The following is a 26311-nucleotide window of genomic DNA, read 5'->3' as shown; positions in this document are numbered from 1 at the left end:
AATCTAGCTGGAAGTACTGTTTAGCATGAAAATTAATTTTAAAAATATCTATTTCTTCCCAAATTATTAGGCAAACATAAAATAAAAAGTATATATCATGCTATAAATTGCCATGTGCTTCAGCATCACTGCTGCAAATGAAGACCAAAAAACGCATTAGCCTCATTTATTCTTGTTAATGTAGTTTGACACATTTAAAAAAAAAAAAAAATAAAGATCTACTTATTCATGTGCCAAGTTAAAAACCCTTAGTGACTACATGGCTGAAATACCAACCAGAAAACTTGCAAATTCGCTCCAACACCGCACAACATCTGCAGAAAAATTCCTACACTGGCACAAAATACACAAGACTTGACATTTCACCCTTCAAAATGGGCTTTATTTTTAACATTTACAGGAACATCACTGACATTAATTTTCCACCTGTTACATATGTCTACACTGTACAGATGAAAGAGGAAAAAAAAAAAATCTCAATCCTAATCTCTGCTCTGAGACTTCTCTCATAGAGAACAAGGCTCCAATCAGTGATAAGCTCCAGCAGTGCAGAAAAAGTTTGCACAGGTGTCAGAATACCTGCAACAGTGGAAACGACCACAGACCAAAAATGGAAGTTGTCAGGTGAGAGGTACTTTAAAATTTGTCCTTATACGGTCACCTAATAATCACAACCTAATCCATGATTATTAAGGTGTGATTAAGTTAAGTAAAATATATATATATATATATATATATATGTGTGTATATTTATAATGCTGATGCCAACATCTGTATTTTGTAGTTTGTTATTTCCCATTTTTGGATTATATAAAAAAAAACAAAAAAACAATCACTTTGTATTTAGATTGGTAAGCTTTTGGTTTTTGGGAATATAATGGAATCAAGGATCATCTTTTTATTTATTTTTTTCTTTACATACATTTATGCGTCAAGGTTACCAGCCTTGTGCCTCTTCATTTCCCATCATCTGTTAACTGTTCCATGTGTCACTATGAACATTCAGTAGTAGCTGCTGTTGACAAAAACTTACTTCATATAGAGTAAGAGGACAAGGAGTACCCAAAACGTACACTTTCATGAACCCTGTTTCTTTTTCTTAGAAAGGGAGAATAGTTTGTAATATGTTTAAAGTACAATAAATAATAATATTTTGATCACAATTGTTTTGTTATCTTGTGCCTGGATGGAAATATTGCAAGTTACACTTTCATTAAAGGCAGCGAGAGTCAATACCTGCTTCACCTAAATCATAGGATATCCAATGCGCCATGATGGGCAGAGAAAAGGTTTTGTAAACATAAAACATAATTTAGTTTTACTCATCAACACAATGAGTGACAGACTTAAAAACACTGCATATGAAATTCTTCACATCACACACACTTACCTTAAAGAAAACAGTCAGACTTTTCCAGTATTTCACCTCATTGACCCTATGAATGCATGGAGTGCTCCACCAATCAGCTTTACAACAGCAGCCATTGTACAAGTCCCCCTTCATGAATGTATCTGGCATCTACACTGCATTAGCAATGCAGACCATTCTTTACAACTAGAGCAGAGGAGCAAATTTGTATTCCGTAACACAAAACCGATGTCTCCCGACCGACAAATTAGCACTCACTGTGACTTCAAATGGGGAGGAAAATAAAATAAAAAACAAAACCTAAATGTTTCCTGATAGGTTCGCTTGGGGATGAAGTAAAAGGTGCAGCATTAGTTATGCAAGTATGCAGTAAAACGTGAGACTTTTACAATGGCTACATCTGTTTCTGCAAAACATACTGTAAAGACACTTACACAGTTTGATGGGAAATTATGCAAACCTGTTCACAAAGAGCAAAGAGTCTGGTTTTGATGCAGCTGCACAGTAGGTTGACATCTATACTGTTGATGTTACTACCAAGACTATGCTACTTAGGTATTTTACACAGAAGCGTACAGGTTGGATGAGGATTTGCACACTGCATTACTTCCTTAATGTGCGTTATGGAAAGCTCCCAACATTTTCAGTGATTAAGAATAGCAAGACTCCTCTTTTCTTAAGGTAAATGAGGTGAGCAAGGTCTTCCCACTAGTTCATTGTGTTTTTGTTGCACATGTTTTGTCAGTCACTGCAACGCAACATGCCCTCCCGCCCATTATCTCTTTCCTCCCTCAACAGGGAGTGATTCCTCATAATGCCTACATTTGCTTCATCATCCACTACCAATGCTCAGCTGTGAGACACAGGGAAGCTACATAGGACTACATGAAGAACACAACACTTCAACTAATGCACAGTGCAAATAGGCTTCTCCCCCTTTCTTCCATCTCTCCAGCCTCCAGAACCAAACAGGCATTGAGGAGAGTAAGAGGGGAAAGGATTAATTCTGGACAGTGCCCCTACTGGCAGGCAGCCGTTCTTCTTTTAGTTTAATTTTTGGTCTTCCTGGAACTTTTCTGCCTTGGGGAGGTGGAGTGACTAAGGAGCAGGAGCAGGAGGGTAGGGGTCTTGGGAGAAGGTTCTACTTGTACAGGCTCATCGTCGGGCTCTGGTACATGCACATATAAGCATCACACAGGAGGCGTCGGGCCTGGCCCTGGATGCTTTTGGGATCAAGGGTGTGCAGCTCCTCTGGGGTCATTTTCAGGTAGGCTTCCACTTCCGGACAGGGAGAAACTTGCGGGATGTTGAAACCATTCTGCCCTCCTGAAAAATCGCAAGCAAGGTCATTAGAGACAGCAGAATGGACACAACAAAGCTAGGTCATGACTAAAATGCCTCTTCAATTTTAATTAAATGCAATCATTATTAGTTAATATAAATTTTACAACAACGTCCTTAAAAAAAGGTGAAACTATGAAGCTGTTATCAAGTTACCAGTGGACAGTAGCACAATCTCATAAGAAAGCAACAAAAATGCTACATAGCAGCTTATGCACTAGAGGTTAATTAAATATTTCTTGGCATCTTAACAAACAATTGTTTGCTTATTTGTATAAATAGTTTTTAAATTATTGTGGATCGTAGTTTTGACATTAAACAAAGAAGGTAGGTAAATGGTAGTAACTTCAGTCAAAATTTACAAAAACGACATCAACAGGCCATCACACGCACCATCACGGTCGGCCATGCTGTCGAAGAAGAGCCAGGCTGAATCTGCGCTGCCATACTTGACGAAGGCCACGTAGTGACTGGTTTCGATGCACAGCACGGCGAACAGCTCCATCCTCTGGCGGGGAAAACTGCCCTGACGGCCTGTACTTTCTTGTAGCTCCTTGGGAACGGACAGTTTGCCGTGTCGATGGGCTTTTCTCCTCGGATGGAGGTGAACCTAAATCAGTACAAGCACATATGTCCCGCGTCATACACCATTTGTTACAGTGGCCTTTTAGTGACAAACAAAAGATGTTAAACATGTTATTAGAAATATTCCACAGTTATTTAAGAAATATATAAAGGAGATTAGAGGAAACAAAAGCCTTCCAGGAATCCTACTACCATACAAATTATTTGAAAAAAATAAATAAATAAATAAATAAATACAAAGAGTTTGTTAAACTTAACACTGAACCACTAGGATTTCTTTGGATTTGGCGCCACCAAATGGCTGATTCTGGCATAGACTTTAAAACTTGTTTCTGGTTGAAGTAATGCTGCAACAACGCCTTGAGTTATTTACCTGTGTATTGCACTTTTCACAGAACTGTTTAATCTTGCCAGCAGTGATGTCCCCGTCCTCATAACAGTCTCGGCACTCGTAGAGAGCCAGGCCTCCGCAGATACGACATTCCCTTGGAGCTGGATAAGAAAACACAAACCTTTATCACTGCCGACACACTGTACCAAAGTTAAATTCTTCAAAAAGTTGAGAGCCGGCTGGAAAGCAAGAAAAATTGGTTCCTTTATCTCAGCTGAGCTGAAGTGACAACTGAGTGGAAATTCATTACCAAATGCCACATACAGCTTTGAATCACCACTGACCAGCACATTACAGAACTAGACTGGAAATAAATATTAGCTACTCACTGTCTTCAAGAAGATCTGTGATGTCCAGTTCCAAGGAGGGGAAAATTTTGTTGAACATTTTGAAGTCTTTGCCAAAGCGGGGCATCTGGATAATTAGGCAGGAAGGAGCCTAACAGAGAAAGAGAACCCATAGGTGGTCGTCTATAAATGTCCAAGTCATAAAATAGGAACTGAGACTATCGTGCTACAGACGAATAAGAGGAAGTCTTTCCAACAACAGGAAAGAAAAAAAGAGGATATTAAATACATAATATACGGTATAAACTGTGTAATCGTTAATATCTGGAAATATATGTCTTATTTTAAAGGAAAGGTGCAACTTCTATAGCACATGCTGGAGTAAAACTGAAAAACGTTTCTGGTCAAGTAAATTAAACACTCCAAAAACATTTATAAATAAGTACATGTCAATGTAATATTTCAGTTACAACCTCTTAATTCAAACTTTTTTTCTTTGAATGTTTAAAAATATATATATATATATATATATATTAATTAGTATATAAAATGTTTTTAGACTTGCAAAAAAAAAAAGTTTTCAAACAGTCAATGCACTATAATATCAAACTTTTGAAAATAATTCAAATAAACCTCTGCAAACTTTAGGTCACTGTTGATGAAAGACCATTCCAGGAGCTGCTGGATGGTGGGAACTCCGACCTTGTCCTTCTTATCCATGAAGATCTGGTAAAAATAACAGTCTTGGACCTTTTGACCTGCTGACCTAGAAAACAACAGCAAAGTCTTTGTTCAATGATCTTCCTTCCTCAAGGAAAAACTAATTGTGTACAGCTCTTGGAAGCTCTTCATGAACTGTGCGCTTTTTCCTAAAAAATGATACAGCAAAGAGAAATTTTTACTTATACAAGCTGAAAAATACCAGTACCAATATTTGTAACAATTTATAAAAGAAGTAAAAATAGTCTCAGAATTTGTGAAATATGAGCAGGAGGTGAAAGATCAACATAAACAGAAAATTTTAACATGTTTTTAAAATCAGGCTGTTTGACATTTAACAGCTCAAAATTTAACATTTGTTTCACTATATCTGCATGTCTCTGACAGACTGTAAAATCAGATTAAAGATTGTCAGTAGCATTCATTCCAAGTTCGGCAACTTGTAATGACACAGCTTAACAATTCATGTACAGCAAAACAACAGTCATAAATGATGGCATCCAACTCTTTAAGTCATATAGTCTGCTCATCGGAATTTCAAAGATTTGTAAATAAAACCGCAACATTAGCTTTCAGTCTGTCAAAAAAAATTCCCACAGTCCAACCACTTTGCCCATGTTGTAACCCATAAAGGTTCCAGTGTCAAGAACTGTGGTATAAATTTACATATTACAGATTTAGACACATGGTTTAGTGCTGTTGTGACTATATTTCCACTGTCTGGTAATGCACTGATAATCAGGGGGAAGTTCTTTATGGCACATCATAACCCTAACCTTTAATATTATTTTTGTGTGAAAAGTACTGAATTTTTTTTTATTACCATCCCTAACTAATTCTTTACGAAAAGCAAAGTAATAACATGTTTTAGCAATTAAAGACTGTTTAGATGGAGGGATGGTGCTTTCTGGATGTTTTTTGTTTAAGAAATGTCATTTAAATGACTTTGAGCATAGCATGGTTGTGGGTGCCAGACAGCCTGGTCAAACTATGGCTCTATTGGGATTTACCCACACAACAACGTCTAGAATTTACAGAGAATTCTTTGGAAAAAAAAAAAGAAAATATTCAGTGAGAATCAGTTCTCTGGATAACAATACCTCACTGCCAGGTCTCTCTTGGAAATGAGATTTTTAATCTCAATGAGATTTTTTACCTGGTTAAATAAAGGACTAATAACTTATGTCAGAGGTCAGATGAAACTGCTTCAAGTAGGGATGCAACGATACCGATACTGGTATCGGGGCCGATACTGTAAAATGTGTGTGTACTCATACTCGTAAAAGTTAACCGATACCATGAACCGATACTAACTTATTTCATTAATCAGAGGGTGGCTTGTCATTTTTGTTGTAGTTTTTTAGATTGGCCACTAGGGGGACATCCCGCGCTAAACAGGCACAGGGTTAGACGAGTCAGACTGGCAGCTCCAGATAGAAAAAAAAAAAAAGAGAAACTGGAGGCTGCTGTAGCTAGGCTAAACAAAATGTCAGCAGTGTGGACCGGAACAGCCAACTTTAACTCAGGTTTTGGAAAAGCGATGAAAAATGTCAAGAGAAAATCCACGGGCAGTTAAAATAACAGAGGCTCATTTAATCGCTCTGGATGACCAGCCAATGCCAGTCGTGGAAAACATAGGATTCTTCTCAGCATACTCAAGCTGCGATATGAAATTCCCAGCCGCCCACACATCAGGGAGAGAATGGTGTCAAAACTTTCTAAAGAGGTAAAGACAAGCAGTGTGTGCGCGATGTCAGTCCTTGGTTTAACGCCAAAGTGGACTGATGATCCACGGGCAGATGGGGAGTTCGTTCGTCAATGCCAAATACTTTCGTTATTTTGTTTGCTTGTTTACAATATGGACACTCTGCAACAATTGAAAAGTTTATTTTATTCTCAAACCTAATTTGTATTTATTTTATTCCAAACAGAAGTGTTTATTTATTATTCCGAAAGCTCGAGACGGTGCCAATAGTTCAGTGATATTTTGTTAAATTACAATGTGGAGACTCTGCAATAATTTAACAGAAGTGCTTATTTTTCACTTGAAATTTTTTTGTGGTCATTTTTATTAAGATATTATTTATTATCGGCAGAGAATAAAATAAAACCTGTCTTCCAATTCATTGCATTTGTGTGTGTGTGTGTGTGGTAGAAGTATCGGTTTTTGTACTCTGTATCGGCAAGTACTCAGATTCAAGTATCGGTATCGTATCGGTTTGAAAAAATTGGTATCGTTGCATCCCTAGTTTCAAGCTAATAGCAAGGACCCAGTAACTCAAATAACCACTTGTTTAAACCAGTGTATGCAGAAGAGCGTACCTTGGTCAAAGCCTAGAGTTCTAGACAACACTAGAGGTAACACTTTTGTCACTAAGAATGGGAAACCAATGCTGCTATACACAAAGGTTCATCAAAACTGGGTAATAGAATATTACTGATAAGTTTGTTTGTTTTTTAAGTTTACAAGATTCACATGGATGTCTAGCTGACAAAAAAATGCATGAACATTGTTGATATCATGTCAAAACAAGTCAACATCTTGGAAGAATTTTTCAAAATGTATATAGTATATTAACCAAGTACTATCAAGGTGTATCTAATGAAGTGGCCAGTGAGCATACATTCTCTCCATGGCTTAATCAGTTTTCTTCTTGGTGTTTGAGACAGTCACTTTTGGAGTAGTAAAATATTTTAATTTTACAAAACCTATCAGTTTGGGTATTTTCTGTTGGTATTTGTTTTTTTAATCTTGAAAAAAAAAAAAAAGTAAATTACATAAACCTGTATTTCCTTGGAATTTACAGATTTTCACATTTAGTTGTAAGTTACTTGGCCTTTACCTTAGCTTGAGCAACGGATCCACCCTCAGTATGTGATGGAAAAGGATATTGAGGAACTCCTCAGGATCTGCAATGCAAAATTAACTGAAATGAGTTTTGAGGCAATATTTCTGCACAAATGCCACCATAAACTGTTCAAACTATGAGTGCACGTATATATAGTATATTAATGATTTGGTATGTAAGTGTCTTCTTTTTTATAGCATTTATTTTGAAATTTGTCACATAAAATCTACATCCTTAGCCAGACACAAAAGCAATATTAGTAGAATGGACACTCTTTTGAGGATGCCAATGTTCACATTTTGGACAGAGAGGACAGATGGTTTGAAAGAGGAGTGAAAAAAGCCATCTATGTCCACTGTGAGCGACCATCTTTGAACAGAGGCGGTGGTTTATGACACAAACTGTCTGCCATCTATAATCCAGTTTTGAGTTCCCTCTCCAGACGCCTTAACGCCCACTCACATCCTGGGCCATCTGACCTCAGGAATTCGCATGATAAGGTGGGGCCAGGTTTCGCAATGAGCTAACCCAAAACCCTGGCTGATTGGGACCCACACCCATTTTCACACCTTGGCTCAGGCGATTAGAGGATCATCAGGGGGTCCTTTTGTCCCTCTTTGGGGGGATACTCCCACTAGGTTTAAATCTGGGACTCCCCACCATTTGACCTTAGAACTGAAGAAGCTTCTCGGATGAGATTTGAAATGCCTTCAAGCAATTTAAAGAAGTCCAGACGCTTTTCTTTACAAGCTCCTTTGACTACTAGTAGAATACTAATAATTGAGACAACTTCCAATATCAATTTCCAAACCCATGATAATGAGCACAAGGTAAAACCAAAAAAAAAAAAAAAGTCTCATACCTTTTTCTTCAGATGTAAATCCAGAAGCAGCTTCTACTTTCTCCAAGATCCTTCTTAGCTTCATAACTTTAGTGGCACAAACATATCCATGTCTAGAAAACAAAGTGGTCTAAATACTCCAATACAGTTTAGCAAATACAACTACAGTTTAGCTTTTCAGAAGCAGTTTGCTTCACATCTAAATTCAGGTTTTGATGGATGGAATAAAAACATATGCTTTTATTTAAATGTATGAGCTCTAATTTAAAATTGTTCAGCACTGTTCCAACACAGGCTTACAATACTGCAAGAGTTAAATACATGGATCTGAGTATCTTTTAAGACTTACATGCGAAGAGGGTTGACTATCTCTGTACGCAGCAGCTCTTGAGTCTCTCTGTAATATTCTACGTCAGTCTTTGATCGTGGCCTCAGCAGAACCGTGTCCAGTACAGAACTGAAGGAAAACAAACTGCAAAGGACCACCAAAGGAATTAAAATGAATGTTGCCTGTTAGCTAATTGCCATACAATGGTTGTCTTTGTTTACTAAAAAAAACAGACCCAAAAGTATCACAGTTGGAAATATAACTAGCTTGATGGCTGTTTATCCGCAAACAAGAAGATATTTTCTGATAGTAAGATGTTCAGATGTTTCATTTAAATTTTAATCTAAACCTGGAACAAAAAGAAAAATAAAACAAAAAAACTGAAAAAATAATTCACTAAAAGCTACTGGTCAAATATCCATTTTCAACATTACCTAGTTGTAAAACTTCATATGATGCACATAACACAATTTGTTCAGTTACATTAGTGTCCATTTTGTTAATTAAGCATCACATGTGAATCTTGAACTTTCCTTACTGTCTAAAACCCTCAGACTGAATTTAATAACTACAACAATAGTTCAAGCACTATTACAGGAATTTCTACTATTCTGGATTGACTGCTTCACCTAAAATGACTGTTGACAGAAACTGCTATACAACTATCTCCCAGTCAGCTCACAGCTGGAGCTCATCCTGGTCAAAGCTTTAAAATAAAAAAAAAAATCTATTAAGTTACTGCTTTAAGGCAAGGGCTGACGAGGCTCTGTGCAGTCAATCGATAATTAAAGTGCACATAGGGCAATAAAACAAATTTCATATACTGTAGATAAAAAAGTATTTACCCTTACACCTAAAGAGTACTGACCAGAAGAGAGTTGAATCCAGGTAGCAGGAGTTGTAGTGACCCTGAATGCCTTTCTTCTTTCCCACCATGACATCCAGGCCATCATTTTCTGTGCGTGGAGGTGTGTTCTCATGTACCACCTCACTCAGGTAACCCCCAAATGCTGCAGAAAATACACATAGTACAAGTGTAAGCACAAATTTTGTGAGACCATTAGTTAAACTAATCATTTTAATTATTGATATACCTCCAAATGACTCACCAATGGAGTTGCAGCGCTCTATGGGGTTGGAGGAATGGTGAAGGGACGGGAAACGGGAATCGGGCCGGCAGCACTTCAGCTTCACAAACAGGGCTTTTTTGGGGGGACAGGTGAAATAACGTGTGCCTTTGAATGTGCCATCAGTGCAACCAGGGCACTCTTCTTCCTGGAATTACAAGGTCATGTGATTAAATTGTTGCAAGGTCCTACAAACATGTACTCTAAAAAAGTAACATTTTCTTTAACGCCAAACGTCTGGGAACCAAGGACTGCCTGATCGTGTACTTCTTGACAATAATGTGGCTGTTCAGTATCTGATATACTGAATTTCATATACCTAGTCTATATAGAAGTCAGTTAGTATGTGTTAACCATATGCATACTGTCTGTCTACCAATATATTATTTACCAAGGCAGTGTTTGTTCAAATTGTTTGCAATGATAGCACAATATATTTACACTATGTGCAAAATGGCAATAATATGAGTTGAGCTCAGGCTCACGACAGACAGGAAATGCAATAATAATGGGGGAAGGGTAGGACAAAAACATCAACAAATTAATATACTGCATAATACTGGCAAGACAAGCAGTATCTCTAATTCCTGTCCCTAATTTTACATCTTTGTGTCGTCTCACCAGCTCCAGACCAGCCAGAGGCTCCAGTAGGCCAGGAGGCAGACCCACCCAACGGATGACACCACACAGAGGAGGGTTCTCTTTCACCTCTACCAGAGACCCCACCTCCAAACCTGGTTGTCCTCGAGGAGGTGTTGAAGGCCGTGGCGAGGGAGGAGCAGCAGAAGAAGGGGACTCTGATTGCTCTCCCATCACTGACTGAACAGAGAGTGACAGGGGTCCATGGCTCATGCTGTCAATAGGCCCAGGCTTACGATTGAGACTGAAGGGCAGCGAGTGAAATTTGTTGTCGCTGGACAATGAGCCAGAGGGTGGGGCCCTGGATGGTGGAGAGGACTGGTTGAAGTCAGGGGGTGTGTCAGTAAGTGACTTGGCGGGGTCCTCCCCAACTGCATGAGAGAAAACAAAACCCAAAACTTAATATGTTTTTTTAAAAATATATTCTGTAGGCTGTGTGTAGGGCAGAGACTGTAGAGAGTCTTTAGGGAGGAAAACTATAAATGCTTGTTTTATTCCATTTTTACCACATGCAGCAGATCAGCAGATGGTTTCAGATGGTGATGAATTACTACATGGTAAACACCATTTTTACAGCATCTTTGGGCATTTTCACACAAGTGACGCCAAAGCTATCACACATCAGTGATACATCAGTAACACGTGGAAACAGTAGAGATCAACCATTAAGAGTCTTTTCATGACCGAACTGATTTTTACTGTTATTTACTGATCAAACTCTAAGAAATTTGTAGTAAAAATGCAGTAAATGGCATCTTTTTCTGAAAATGTAGGTTCAGGGAACTTTGAGACACATGAGTGCTAAAGTAGTGCCATCTATTCATTTATTTTGCTGACAATCTGTAAAAAGAAAATAATAGAAGTAATTCTCAAATATTGGACCCACTGATCAAGCTGAAGAAAACATGAAAATGAACAACAAAAGCTGAGATGGACCAGATATTTGTTATTTAAATGAGAAGAAAATACCAAAATAAGAGGCATCTGTGAAAGGGTATACTGTTGAGTAGATACTGGCAAGCAGAAATAATTATCTATGTCTTTTAGATATTATGTAAAAAAATAATTGTCCATTGCTGAGCAATATTCTATATGGTGTGAAAATGCCCTCAGCTGTGGTATGAGGTTAAGTAATTGGATAGCATTCAATCAATTTACTGGCAGAATCAAGTTACAGATTTTCCATATGTCACAGTGAGTCAGCTAATTTTGAAAAAAAAAAAAAATCAAGTTGTGAACAAATATTTCATGAAATGAAGTACACAATGAAATACTGTACCATTAATTCAAACCATGTGTTTGTGAAATGGGACTTTTCAGATGAATTCCCTATGTTCAGGACAGTTCAGTCACTATGTAATATCTGATGCAAGCTGGAGATTCTGGTAAAGCCACCGCAATTTACATCTGCATTTCCACTGCTGTAAATATAATGTTTCATGCAAATCCTTGAACAGTGAATGACTTGAATGACTGAAAAGCTGAAAAGTGGAACTTTACACACCATCTTTTTACAGAAGTGGGAAGTTACTGAATTTATGCCCCACTACCCTTCACAATGTTCAGTATACACAGCCCTGTTAGAGGACGTTGACATTTGTTTTCTTCTTGAAATTCAATATGGAAAACTGAGTAATATAAAGAGCATAACATAATAGAAAGCCACTTAGGTTTTAGCCATTTTAGTTATAAAAATTTAGTTCAGTATTTATTATCTATGGATTTTATTGCTTTTGCCACCTAGGGTGCACGCTGCACAACAACCTCAAACAATCTCTAATAACGTGACTTCATAAACCAATCTCACAGTTTCATTGCCCCTCTCTGAATGTTTTTAACAAATTGTTATCCTCTAAATTGTAACATTTGTTTCTCTGTAATAAACAGACACCATTGCACTGTGGTAACATAGCTTATCCAGAGAGAATAAACAACAAATACATGTTTATTCATTGTGCCTCTCTGAATTTTAAATGTACCAGTGATAAAAAAGTGCGATATAACCAGTGCTGACTGAATTGTCATGACAGAATGCAACTTCAAGCTTGTCCATCTCCAAATGAACTCTTCCTGTACTGAAAGAACCACAGAAATGTGTAACCTTGTCTGCTGACTTTGATACAAATGAGAGCACCAGTGCATAAAAGGCCCAAAATATGCAGGGTAACCCTGAGGAAGATGAAAATGATTACACATTCACAGGATGAGTAAGCAGTTGTGAAAATGGCACATCAGCTATTTGTGACTGTCCTAATTTCAAACAGCATGTGAAATTACCTGAACTAAATGCATTACTGAAATAACACAGAAGGTTTTCAAATATTATTTTGCCATGACACGGCAACATCACAAACAGCTATAGACAGCAAATTCTGCTTATGATTAGTCCAAATTTGCCATGATATTTAGGCACATTATCACCTTTTCCTGCATGTCTTTTAATCTTATTTATATTTTCTTTTACTTTGTGATTCTGTCACTGGATCCAAGGACAATAAATATTCTTAAAGAATTTATTCACAACTGCTAGTGATGATTGGTGATGAAACGAGCAGTGGAAGAGGAACAAAAACAATCAACTTGTTTTCCTACACCGTGAGAAACACATAAACAAGACAACAAGCTGACAAAAATTAGCCAAACCTGACTCCACAAACCTAATCTTTTACTAATGCTTTTGCTGGCAAATGTGCTGAACCACCATCAGTAGCAAAAAACAAAAATATCAGAAAGGTAAGGAGTCATTTGCAGCACAAAGCATCAATAAAAGCCTTTAGAAACACCAAATAGCTCATGCAGGTAGAATACCACAAAGAAACACTGAAATTGTGAATAGGGACAAGACTACTGGAAAAGTCCTTACAGCAAGCTACTGCAGCAAACTACTTGATAGTATTGCTCTCTATAAATACTGTTTACTTAAATCTGGTTGCAATTACTTTTTGTTACCAGAACCTTGGGAAGGGGGGGGAAACCTCACAGTTATCCTTCTTTTGCAAAATCAATCACATAACCTTTTTTTTTTGCCCCAAAATTTATGACTCGGAACTCAAAGACACTTTAACAAATCCACTCTGGAACTGTTTTCCTTTCATTTACATTTTTAGTCTTTCTTGGATAGCTGCAGATAACCAGGACAGAGCGGGGAAATTACATGCAGCACAGGCTCTGGCCAGCAATACATTGGAGCAAATTGAGGCAACTGTTGTTTTGATTAGGCACTGTATGAATAAAATGCAATTGAATTAAATCAATAAATCAAATGAGTATCCAGTGCTCAAGGCTTACGGTACCTCGAGGTACTCATTTAGCAGCTTTGAAACATCGTTCATCAAATTCTACAACATTCTCTTTATATTACCCGTACTTAACGGCATACATTTGGTGGACCTGTTTATTTATGGCAACTCACAGTACCAGAGTGTGAATGTCTTTTACTATAGAGGGAATGTGGGAATGGAAACCCTTATTTTGCCACTGTGAATGTATTAAAGCTCTGCAGTACCTCAGATTAATATGTAGTTTGTAAACAGTAGCTTGCCTTTAAGATGGTGACATCCCATGAGTACTTTTTTTTTTCCCTTTTTACCTTCATCAATGTACCATGTGCTTTTGGATTTGGGCTGGGCTGGGGGATCAAGAGAGCTGCCATTTAAAGTATAGTAAAACTCAGACTTGCTTCTACTGCCACACTGATGACCTAATCCTGTAAATACAGCAAGTACATGAAAAGAGAAAGTACAGAGAGATAAGCATGATGTGCACGTGTGCACACTGTACCAGTGTATGTGCTTTAACTTCTCTCACCATGTTTCAACACTGAACAAAGGAAACAGGCATCTACAACTCTAAGGAAAAGATCAATCATGAACGGCAACAAAAAGTTGAAGAGCAGGGTGAGAGGCACTGCATTCACATCAAGTCAACTTAAGCAATCTGTATTATTTTCTTTTATGTGGGACTTCCCGCCAAAACAAATGTATCATCCCTGATTTTACTCATCTAAAAATATTATAAGCTTCAACAATAATTATCTGCAACAAATAAAAGACAGCCATAACTGGCTTATATAGTGTATGAAAAGTGGAAATGTGTAGGATATTTTTGGCTTTACAACCTGGCAAATTTGATGGAATGCCCCTTTAAAGTAAACCCACTGTGATATTTCCATAGAATAAAAGTGAAACCTCATCCATTGGCTTGTGAACTCCTGTTTAAGATGAGCATTGTTAGGATTTTGGGGTTTTGAAACCAGATGTCATGAGCAATGACATCTGGTCTATCTAAGATCTTTTCTGACATATTTACACTATGGATGTTCCTCAAAAGACTTTTTGTCTAGAAGACTAAAATCCTTCAACATTTAAGACTGAGACTTTCTTTGCATCAAAATACTGTAGAGCAGCTCTGGTAAACACACCTGTCATCTGTTTACTTTCTTCCTTACTCATTTAAAGCTTTCATTTACAGACAGAGCAAGTCCTACAAAGACAGCGTGTTAATGATCAAAAAGCTGTTAAGACCACAGTCACCAAGAACAGCATTTATAACACACTAAACCATAATGGATTGAAATCTTGAAACGCCTTCAAGGTCCTAATGCTCAAGAGGGCATATCTACATGCCTGTATGGCTTTCTAAATGTGATCTAAATGATTCAGAACAAAGTGCCATGGTCATATGAAACCAAAATTGAGCCCTTTTTGATTGGAGGAATAGTAAGACCCACAGAACAACATCCCCACAGTCAAGCGCAGGGTTAGAAATATTATATTTTGGGACTGTTTTGACAGAACAGTGAGTACAGGACAACTTCACAGTATTGAGGGGCCATGTTTTGTCAAATCTAGGACGAGAATCTCCTTCCCAAAGAAAGAACACCGAAGATGGGTTGTTGATGGGTCTTCTAGAATGACAATCACCAAATCATACTGTATTCTAAAGAAGAAGCACATTAAAGTCATTGAGTTTTCTAGTCAGTTTCCAGGCCTTAGTCCCAATAGAAAAACTGTGGAGGAAGCTGAAGCTTTGAGTTGCCAAGCAGCACCTTAGAAACCTAAGGTATTTAGAGAGTTTCTGTAAAGAGGAGTGAGCCAAAATCCCTCCTAAGATGTATACAAACCTAGTGGCCAACTACAATAAACAACTTACGGCTGTCCTTGCCAGGAATGGTTTCTCTATCAAGTATGGTCATGTTTGCTTAGCAATTAAATACTAAAATGAAACCCCCAAACAATTTGAGACTGTTCAATTCTTTGTAAGTAAGGAAACTTAAAAATTCAGCATGGGATGAAATAATTATTTCCACCACTGTTTCCCTAATTTCTTTATTGTGTGACTACAGTTAAGCTGAGGGTTTCAACTACTTTAAACATTAATTTTAAGGCAGCATTTTCAATTCTTATGAGCGCTATTGACCACTAATATGGTCATCTCAGGCAAAAAAGTGCTGGCTATGAGCAAGTCACTCCCACCTGTTGTTCAAAACTTCTCTTTGGAAAAGACAGCCAGTCAAAAGAACGACAGATTAAAGGGAGGAGAAGCTAAAAGCATTTTTTCAGTGGATGAACAGAAGAGTTGTATGATGACTCAGATAAGATTTTAAAAAAGGATTATTTCACATTTTAGACCAGACAGCTACTCTAAGAGTCCAAGAATAAAAATACAAAGCTGGAAATAACCATAAGTCCTCTTTAAGATTTATCAGCACATCAAGCTGTGGTTATGTATGTAGGTAGCTGTGCATCATAACTTAGTGCACTACCTTTGCTCTTTGGTTTGCTTTGGCTAGAGGACGACTTGTCACTGGCCGGGCCTCTGGGGGCAAAACTGTGCTTTTGGAGCCTTTGGTCCTGCATGGAATATTCTGTGAATTCCAAAAATACATCCATATTAGAGGAAATTCACATTAATGACCAGTGCAATTTGTTAACTGCATAAACAGTTAACTAGAGCATCTAACTGCTGCTTAAGGCATTCTAATTAGCTGCAAGTTATCTTGCCCCTCACTTGTCCCGCAAGCTGTAAGTTATAAAGTAACATTTTCACTGTCAAGTATCAAAACAAGAGGAATTGGGAACCAATAAATAACACGTTTGGTTTAGGGAGACAATTTAAAGTAGTTCTACTTTGAGATAACACATGTCTCCATGGTCAGATACTGCTAAATGAATGGTTTTAAAGAAAGGTGGCAAATTTGCAAATTCTTCAATGTCAATTAGTCTTGAATAGTCACCTGACTATTCAAACTTGAATACAACTTTGAACAGTCAGACAGCAGCACAGATAAGCAAATCAATATTCCACTGTGGGGAACAAAGAGCCAGAGTATCTCACTTGACTTTCAAAAACAAGTGAGCCATCAACACAAAAGGCTCTCTGTTCCCGCTGCAAGCAAAACACAAACTCAGAATGCTAGGAAGCAGCTTAGTGCTGGTCCAAGTGAGGCACAGCTGAATGTTATAAGGAAAAGAAATGCTAATGCTAGACAGTACAAACACAGTAAAAACCAGGAACAAATACTATATAACTCACCTGGCATTACGTCACAGATGGGGACAAGTCGAGTGTGTTCCAAACTGGCAAAATTACACAGCAGCTTTCCATCAAACACACCATCCCAGTCCCCGATAGGATTGTCCTGAAAGAGTTGGAGACATGACAACCTTGTAACCCTCTTAGATGCTCCTCAGCACTGGAACACTGATTAAAGTGGTGCCACACGTGGTACTTCTCCTCGTATTTTTTTGATGTTCAGCAAGGTCTGCTGTATCCCACTCTATCTAAAGATTTTGTTTAAACTCGATCCTCTGTGTTATGATAAACCATGCTCATCTCATCTTTTTCCACATTAACCATATCTTCCACCTTAGGTCCTCCTCCACCTGAAAGCTCCACTGTCTCTGCAAGTACAACCACGGTATTCTTCTTCTTCTCTAGTTTGGAATCCAGTAATATGCTTCAGAGGGATAGCCTAAGATAAGCTTGAAGCCAGTGCCACTAGCTAGAGAAGGCAGGGCGAGGCTGGACGCAGAGTGAGGCAGAGCAGTGGGCTCTCCTCAGCTGCCTGCTGGCCCTTTGCCATGCTGTTGGGTCATACAGCACTAAGTCTTTACCTCACTCCCCGCGTGACTGTCTTGCCTTTGTGTGGGAGGCTCAGATGCACCGAGTGGGCTGCTGCTGCTGCAGCTGCTGGTGGTGCTGATAACGATCAGCAGTCAAACGCCTTAGTTATGTATTTCAATCTCTCTATCACTACAATACCACTCCCGCCTGACAACAGTAGTCATAGATACCAGCTACTACAATCCAAGGCAACAAGACGCGTTCCTACACAGTAACTGTCAGAGAAAAGAAAATAATAAACACAGGCAAGTTGTACAGCAAACATGAGTTAACTGTGATAATTACATGGAATTGCATGCAAATTCCACATGAAATTGTTTATGGATAAAAATGATGACAAATGGTAGAACATTTAAAACATTTAAAAAAAACATAAAGCATGAAAACTTTAGCAGAGTAGGACATTTTTTTTCCCTTTCTTTTTTTTTATATTTTCGCACCAAGTCCTAAAGTAAGAATTCCATAATGAGAGAGGATGTCTAAACTGGTAATTTTATCTGAGCCAGCAGTTTAAATCACTGAGTTTTACAGACTTCTTACTGACAGAGACTTTACCCATAGTCTGTATCAAAATAGCAATACTGACACATTTCTTTATAATAGTTGACTGAATGTGAAAAAAAAAAAAAACAATGAGACACTTGAAACTGCACTGATTTTTCTTAAGACAAATTTGGAGGTATTTTAATTGGTTATTATTCAGTGGTTTACTGCAACATCCACTTGAGACTGAATTGAAATGTGTTTGATATAGCTGGCAGACGTAGTGCAACCACAGATAATAGATGGTCTGAATGTCAGCAAACATGAATGAACTGTATTCAAAGGAAATACACTATATTTTGAAATCATCATTTTCTTTCTTCTTCTAAGGCTCAAAGACAAATATATATTATTATTTTATTTTTTTACTGAAATTGCTCAGTCTGTAGAAAAGGTTGTACAATAGCACATACGCATACTATACAACACATATTATTAGGCACTAAGGCATCTCAACTTACTATTACCTGACTGATAACAGTGGGCTTCCAGATTTAGCGTTATTATTTACTTCTTTAAAAAAAAAAAAGAGAATGTTTTTCTGTATGATCTTAGAATATTATGTTGAATGTTTAGCATTTTCCCCAGACTGGAAGGTGAACAAACTGATCCTTTATTCTAACCAGCAGTTCAGAGCATTAAAAAAATTTATTGCTTGTTTCTGCATCTGTCCAGGTGTACATTTATGAATAGATTAACCCATTTAAAGGGAACCATTCTTACCATGTCAACTCCTACATAGTATCCCAAGCTCTCATTGCCGGGTAGCAGGTCACAAAAAATGATGGTGCCTCTCTCTGGTCCCTCCCTGGTCTGCACCAGGACCCTTGAGTTGATCTCCAGTGGAGGAAAGTCTTGATCCTCTTCCACCAGACCGATATTGTCTACCTCCAGCTCACCCAAAGGTTCGTCATCATCATCCTCCCACAGTTCAAGCTTGTCCAAGGCTACAAACACACCACATTCATCCTCACAGCGGAAAAGCTGGCGGCCCTGGTAGGTGCCTTCCGTGAAGCCTTGACCCCGACCTTCCTCCTGGGATGGGAAAATAGAGGAAAGACAATGAGTCAAATTTAGAGAGCAAGTCAAAACAGGAGCAACAGAGATGAGCAACTTATTCTTCTAATTAGGAGGCCAGTTTGCAAAACGGCTTTCTCAGCGTTCTTAAATAAAGGTGAGTCAACATCCTAGAGCTGTGAGAGCATCTGATCGATTACTGCAGCAGGAATATGACTTGACTTACTGTGATGATAAATGCAAACATTTCTAGTACAGACACTGGATGATATAAGATATTGTGCATCTTTATCCACAGGCAGGTTCTTTGGATAGAAAAACTGCTGAATCACCATTACTGCTGGCAAAGCGAACATACTGAACTCTATGTAGTTAGGAGTATAAATCAGAATTTTATCATAAGCTTATATGCTAACTGAGGCAGCTATAATGAGGCGCAGTTTGAATGCTTTAGCTCCATCAGCCCACTCAAGAAGACAGCAGCTGGACTCTGAAGAATACAAACAACATTGTACTGCAATAAACAAGCCTTTGTACTGTATTTAATTATTGTACTGCATGTACAGTCCAGAATGAATAGCCTAGTTCAAAAACTCAGATTTTGTGATGAGATTAAAAGGAACAGAATTAAAATGTTGACCTTATCTTCTTACAATCGAACCAGTTTAAACACTGCATCTCTGTTTTAGCCTTGTGTAAACGGTAAACAGTTATAGCCACTTCCTTTAGAAGTTTAAGTACTAGCTAATAACCTCACATCTGTTAAATAAAACCTAAAATATCTGAAAATAAAACAAGCAATATACATTATTTAATCCCACATTTTTACTCAAAGCCATTAGATGCATGATTCACAAGATTGAAGCTTTACAGTTCGTTTTTTCAGTGTTATATTTACACAAACTGTCATTATCACACTGCTTTTAAACCAACTGAATTGAAACAGAAGTTGTCAATGTGTGGCATCATCGCTGTAAATGCAATACAAATGTGAATATTTTGCTTTTCATTCAGCTTCTGCAGCACTGCTGTGTACCCTCAACAGTCATCAATACAGTTTAAAAAGTCTTCAAAAAAGCTTTTTTTATTGTTAGCTATGCTATTTTTGTTATACATTATTTCCAAAAATAGCAACAGTTCAAGAATTCAACAGTGCTTTTGAGTAAGGAGAAGATCTGGGGATCTTTTTCCCTCCCAGTACGTAGGTAAGTCTACTGGGATAAAATACCATATAAATGACACTTACATACTTAGACTGACAACCTACATTCTTATCTACACTCAGTTTGTAACACAACTAAAAAAAAAAATTCTTGAGCACTTTCACTAATCAGTGCCATGAGATGTAAGCGGAAATAGTGGTACTTCTGTAACTTATTAAGTAAGTTATTTGAAGAATAAGTGTTTTATTTGCTGGAATCATTTGCAACAGTTTCCAGTTAGCCATCATGTCAAAAAAAAGTTGCATGAGTCAAGCAAAAATCACCTGGTTTCAAACAGCACTCATGAAACAGTTCCTGTTTTTTGTTATTCCTATTTAGTTTTCAGTTGTTTACACAGACATGGACATAATAACTGGTTTTCAAGTTTTTTTTAAGGTCATGCTAAAAAGTAATACATTGGTTTTAGTGATTATTTTACTTTTGCAAGCATTTGTCTCATATTAATTAGATACATGAATGAAGCTGAAATAAAACCTTTTTTAAGCCTGAAATGTTCTCATTTAAATTGTTACTTTTTTTTTTTTTTTTACATTTAAACAATTTTGTCAGTCCTTTAAATTTTATTTAAACTATAGTGGTCATCTCATTTTTCATGAACAGATCAAAAATCAAAATTAAGAATCTACATGGATACCATGTTTTTGCAAAAATGAGAATAAAACTGAAAGAGATCTCACCAGAAGTTCCACTCCAAACCAGATTCCAGAAAGAGCTCTATCAGGAAGCAGTGAGCCTTTGAAGCGGACCACACCAGGCAGAGGTTCATCCCCTGAGCGCAACTGGACACGCACCTTGGAACCACAGTCAATATCACGGACACGCTCTAGCCGTGACTTGTTGCAGAGTAGCGCATACCGTTCCTCACAGTTAGTAATGGGGAAGAGCAATTCAGCCAGCTTTTCATCCAGCTCCAAGACGTCCCGCTCATCCAGGCTCAAAACCACGTTGGTTTGGTCCAGAATACGGAGACTTTTCTTCCCCTTGCATGGGGGCAGCGTTCTTCCTAGACTGTTGCGCTCCTGACAGGCCTGGCCAAGACTGCCACGGGGAATCCTCAGGGTCTTCTGGGGAGGCTTCTCCACTGTACACTCCTTTACAACCATGTAGAACCGCCAGTCCTCCCTGAAGCCCCCACTGGGCTTCTCCTGGCTCCACAGGGCAGAGCTCATGTCTGCATGCTAGGCAGAAGCTCCAATGTCAAGGCAACCTTGACCTGTGGTCTAAGAAGAAACGAGAAAAATTAGGAAAAAAACACCCCACAAAACCCCCGCCCAGAACACTTAAGGTTTGACCTAATAAGTGAAAGTGATGAGCTTACATTTCTGCAATGTAAATTAATGTGGTTAGACAGCTGCGGTTATGTGCTTTAATACCACAATAAGTTAAACATTAATATAATTCATAACATTAACAATATTTCTAATCTAGAAATTTTCCAAAGCACAAATCAGAACTCAACTAACAATCACAACTGCTCATTCTGTCTAAAAGTACAATTGAGCAAAAAACAAACAAACAAAAAACACACATTGGAACAGTTTCATTAATTAGATGCAAATAGATGTGTGATGAGCCATACTGAAATTAACCACGGCAAAACTCTGGTAAAACGGTCTTAACTGCACTGAGAGTTCAGAAAATCTGTGATCCAGTTCGCTTGTTTTGGTTTCTTCTGAGAGATTGTTGTGCTCTTGTGTATTCTCCCTCATCTACATTACAGACCAGTGATTTCTATTTAAAAATCAGCACTTTGTGTAACATTACTACTTATTTCAAATTTCTAAAAATAGAGAGTGAGCAAACAGTTGACTTATTCTGACACTCTGGGTAAGACAGATACTAGTCGTGTGGATTTCCCCTGATCACACCTCAGATATGATTTTTCAACCACCCGACAGAGTCAAGAGCACACAATACTTCTACATCCGTCAATTGTTTCAAGCATGACAGCAGCTGCTGAACTGCGACATTTACTCTGTCAATACGCTGTTGTTTTTAAGAGCCTGAGTAACGTTAGACCATTTTTACAAGATTGTGTAAGGCTAACGCCATACATGGCTAAAACCCAACACAGATTGAAAATGAAAGTAATTTCAAACTGACACGCGCTGACCTGCTGTGATATTGAGTTAGCGGGGTCTTTCAGATAACACCTACAAAGCGATACTATGACTTGCTTTAATCATCATTTTCCTTTGACAACATCAGCAGCGTGTCGCCGGGCAGAAGCTGTCAGTCAAAGGCCCTTTAAGAGAAGAAAGTGGCTAGCGTACAGTGAGCTAAAATGCACCAGACAGTCATTTGCGTCCAGTGCCAACAACACGGACACCTTACCTTTGATATGCGTGAATTCGGTTAGTGGCTACAAATGGCTGTCATTTCGAAGTCCATTCCAGTTAGACAAATGCTTCTGAAAACAGGTTAGATTGCTCCCGTAAAAACCTCTGATTAGCTAAATGGACAGCTAATGCTACTATCCTAACCAGCTAAGTATCACGCTAAAGTTAGCCTAGCGAGCCGGTCAACAGCAAGAAGGCTGGCAGAAGACTGCCACCTTCCTAAGTGTCCTAAAAACATTTAAATACACCTATTCTCCACGAGAAATGTGTGAAATAATACAGTGTATCGCTACATCTATGAGATATATTATTTACAGGAGACGACCACACTAAACTTAATGTATGACGTCCTCGTGTTCGCTGACAGACATTGGTTAGTCGTTTCTTTCTAAAACGCTGATTCGCTGTTTGTTTTGTCAATAACCAAGTCCCACTTTCTGGGGTTTTCCCACGGACGGCAGAAAGCGTAGTTAGGTTGGAGTGTGGCTTCCAAGGCAGATGATGCTCATCAGCTGCAGGCAGTTCAGAAATATTTATTTAAATAGAAGCAATTTTACACTATAATTATGAAATTAAAAAATGGGTATAAAATAAAATATGGCCTAAGAGTAAGAAGATTGACATTATTAATAGTAACATGTACTTAAGTATAAAATTGCTGGAGATCTGTCTGTGAAGGTTCTCAGTCTCAAGTGTTGGAGATCATTTGTAATTTTCTCAGTATAACCAAACGGGTTCGTTATAAGTTCTAAATTTTCTTCTTCTAAAAAGTGTCAAAGTTTTGCAAGACAATACAGCCTCTCCATTGTGGTCCTGTGAGATTTCTTCTTCTTCTTTGGGCTGCTCCCTTTAGGGGTTCTCACAGTGGATCATCTGGCTCCATCTTACCTTATCCCTTGCATCTTGCTCTGTCACACCAACTCTTTGCATGTCCTCCTTCTATACATCCATGAATCTTCTCCTTAGTCTTCTTTTTTTACTCCTGCTTGACAGCTCCATCTTTGACATTCTTTGCACATGTTCATTATCTAAACTGGTCAACCCTGTGCTGTCCCTCTGATCTACTAATTTCTAATCTTGTCCATTCTGTTCTCCCCCAATGAAAATCTTAACATCTTCAGCTCTGCCCTCTGCCTTTTTGTCATTGCCACCATCTGCAAACCATACATAATAGCATGTCTCACTATCACTTCGTAAATCATCCCTTTCATTCTTGCTACTATTGTTCACACCAACTCTCACCTGGACCCACTCCAGCCTGCATACGCTTTTTTCTCCATTTCTCTTGTGCACTGTGCATTTCTTTGAATGGTGGACCCCAGATATTTAAACTCATCTACCGTCACTATCTCTGCTCCTAGCATCTTCATATTTAGAAGTTGTCTAATTCGTCTCTCTCTCATTCACACACAAATTCTGTCTTACTTCTACTGACTTTCATTTCTCTTCTCTTCACCTACACCTCTCCAGGTTCTTCCACCTGCTCTGTATTTGCATTACAGATCAATACAGATCAGACTCCTCCATGAACTCTTCTGTCAACTTACAACCATTTGGTCAACCTGTGTTGTTTTTAAATGTGCTTATGAATAAATTGATTGATTGATTGATTGATTGATTGATTGATTGATTGATTGATTGATTGATTGATTGATTGCCACCCCAACCTGAAACACATCTGTCTCTCCTACCGCACACCTCATTAGTGTCTTACTGTCCTCATACATACTTCTTGGCCACTGCCGACTTTCTCATACAGTACCACAGTTCCCTCTTGGCACCATCAAGTTTGTTCAGTATGTGACCTAAATCTATATTTCTATAAGACAAAGGGGGAATGGTGTGCTGCTGCAATTTCAAGTGTTTCAACGTTCAAGGTTCAAGGTTCTTTATTTGTCACATGCATAGTTATACAAGTATAACACACAGTGAAATGTAGCCTGACACACTCCTCGACATGTGCAAAAAAATTGGGGGGGGGGGGGGGGTGTAGAGGAAGAACATTATATATATTAGGGGTGCAACGATACACAAAATTCACGGTTCGGTTCGGTTCGATACTTTGGTGTCACGGTTCGATATTTTTTCGATACAAAAAAATGTTCATGCCTTTTTAATTTGTCATTTATTAAAATTATAAATATATATTTTTAACTCAAAAGTACAGTTTTTAAATTTAATGTTGCTGAAACAAAAGTAATTAAAAAAATAAATATATCAGTCTGATTGAGGAATCACTCATCTTTGGAAAAGAGAGTTTATTACAGAGAAATGGCTCTTTCCAAAATAAAAGCAATACTATACGCTTCTTCTGGGCTATATTCTCAGCAGCATATTGTAGCGGGTCAGGGCTGTTCGGGGTTCTGTTTGTATAGTTATGTTTTGTTTATGTTGCCATAGTGACGGGTGACGCCCTCTCGCTGCGACGGTGTGTCCTTCCGGGGTCAGAGGGCGCCCTGTGTGTTGTTGTTGTTGCTGTGCGGTTGCTGCGCTGAGCAGTTAGCTAGCGGCAGTGTTCTTCTGCAGATGTCAATAAACGGCTGTGCTCCCTGGCTAGCTCACGGGAAGCAAGACCAAACGACACCTCCGTCTCCTCGTTGTCTGAGCTCGCCACATTGGTGTCAGAAGTGGGATGATGGTGGCAGCCCATGTTCTGACCCGAGTGACTTTTCCCCCGCCGGTCGTGACCGGCCGGTGGGCCAAAAGAAGGCACCTGGACATTTGCAAAGTGAAAGCAAAAAACAAGCGCAAATTCAAACGAGATTTCAATATGTCACATATTGACAGTGGCTCACCGATGCCAATGACATAATTACCCAGCTACATTTCCGAAAGAATGCAAACGCATTGACATATATTTTTCCTTCCTATGATAGCCCGACGGGCAGGGCAGAGATAGATTTTGGTAGCCCGACTGGAAAAATCGCTAGTCCCGGGACGTCGGGCTAGCGATTTTGCAAGCCCTGTGTTACAGGCATGGCCCTTTAAGGATGAAGCCTGATGGGAAATGTATTCGGGATGTGTGTTAGCGGGACTGCCTGGTGTGTGTGTGTGTGAAGAGAGAGAGCGGAGAAGGGGGAAAGTAACGGTTAGCTACAGAAGAGACGGAAAGAAAATAAATAAAAGGAATATAATAACTCCCTCGACAGCCAGAGTTGTGTCGGCGATGCTCGCTGTGAGTAAACTGTTTCAGTCCACTGTACGCGGTGTTCGTGCCTTAGAGAAGAAATAAAGTTCGGTGAAGCAGTTTCCTACGCCTCCTTCGATCTTTTTGCTAGCGGAGTTGACCTGTATAGTAAGCTGTTGCCGGCTACGAGTCAGTTACGGAACCTTCAAGTAACTGCCAGAGGTTTCCTTACTACTGTTCGGGGCCGCGGATCTGGCGCGGTAACACCTGTATCTGATTGAGGAATCACTCATCTTTGGAAAAGAGAGTTTATTACAGAGAAATGGCTCTTTCCAAAATAAAAGCTATACTATACGCTTCTTCTGGGCTATATTCTCAGCAGCATATTGTAGCGGGACAGGGCTGTTCGGGGTTCTGTTTGTACAGTCATGTTTTGTTTATGTTGCCATAGTGACGGGTG

The 26311-nt window shown here is 38.6% G+C and overlaps 1 protein-coding gene across 3 annotated transcripts; it reads right to left on the bottom strand.

Moving 5' to 3' along the window:
* Window positions 1-354: 354 nt before the first annotated feature.
* Window positions 355-23065, bottom strand: cylda (cylindromatosis (turban tumor syndrome), a). Of its 3 annotated transcripts, XM_040011313.1 has the most exons (17): window positions 22720-23065; window positions 21063-21605; window positions 18869-19180; window positions 17012-17117; window positions 16242-16343; window positions 14067-14183; window positions 10460-10848; window positions 9821-9986; window positions 9580-9721; window positions 8733-8855; window positions 8405-8496; window positions 7537-7603; window positions 4607-4739; window positions 4016-4124; window positions 3669-3787; window positions 3104-3320; window positions 355-2695 (listed from the first exon to the last, which is right to left on the bottom strand). In XM_040011313.1, exons 2-17 carry the CDS (start codon window positions 21552-21554, stop codon window positions 2511-2513), a joined length of 2871 nt encoding a protein of 956 aa, XP_039867247.1. In that variant the 5' UTR covers window positions 21555-21605; window positions 22720-23065; the 3' UTR covers window positions 355-2510. The 3 variants fall into 3 exon arrangements, with proteins under 3 accessions (XP_039867247.1, XP_039867248.1, XP_039867249.1); XM_040011314.1 differs by lacking the exon at window positions 14067-14183 and having other exon boundaries at window positions 22720-23064; XM_040011315.1 differs by lacking the exons at window positions 14067-14183; window positions 16242-16343 and having other exon boundaries at window positions 22720-23064.
* Between the last annotated feature and the right edge of the window lie 3246 nt (window positions 23066-26311).

Source organism: Simochromis diagramma, unplaced genomic scaffold, assembly GCF_900408965.1.
Source record: "Simochromis diagramma unplaced genomic scaffold, fSimDia1.1 OVJJ01000603.1, whole genome shotgun sequence".
In the NCBI taxonomy this organism is placed as follows: domain Eukaryota; kingdom Metazoa; phylum Chordata; class Actinopteri; order Cichliformes; family Cichlidae; genus Simochromis; species Simochromis diagramma.
This window is presented reverse-complemented; position numbering and strand designations above follow the sequence as displayed.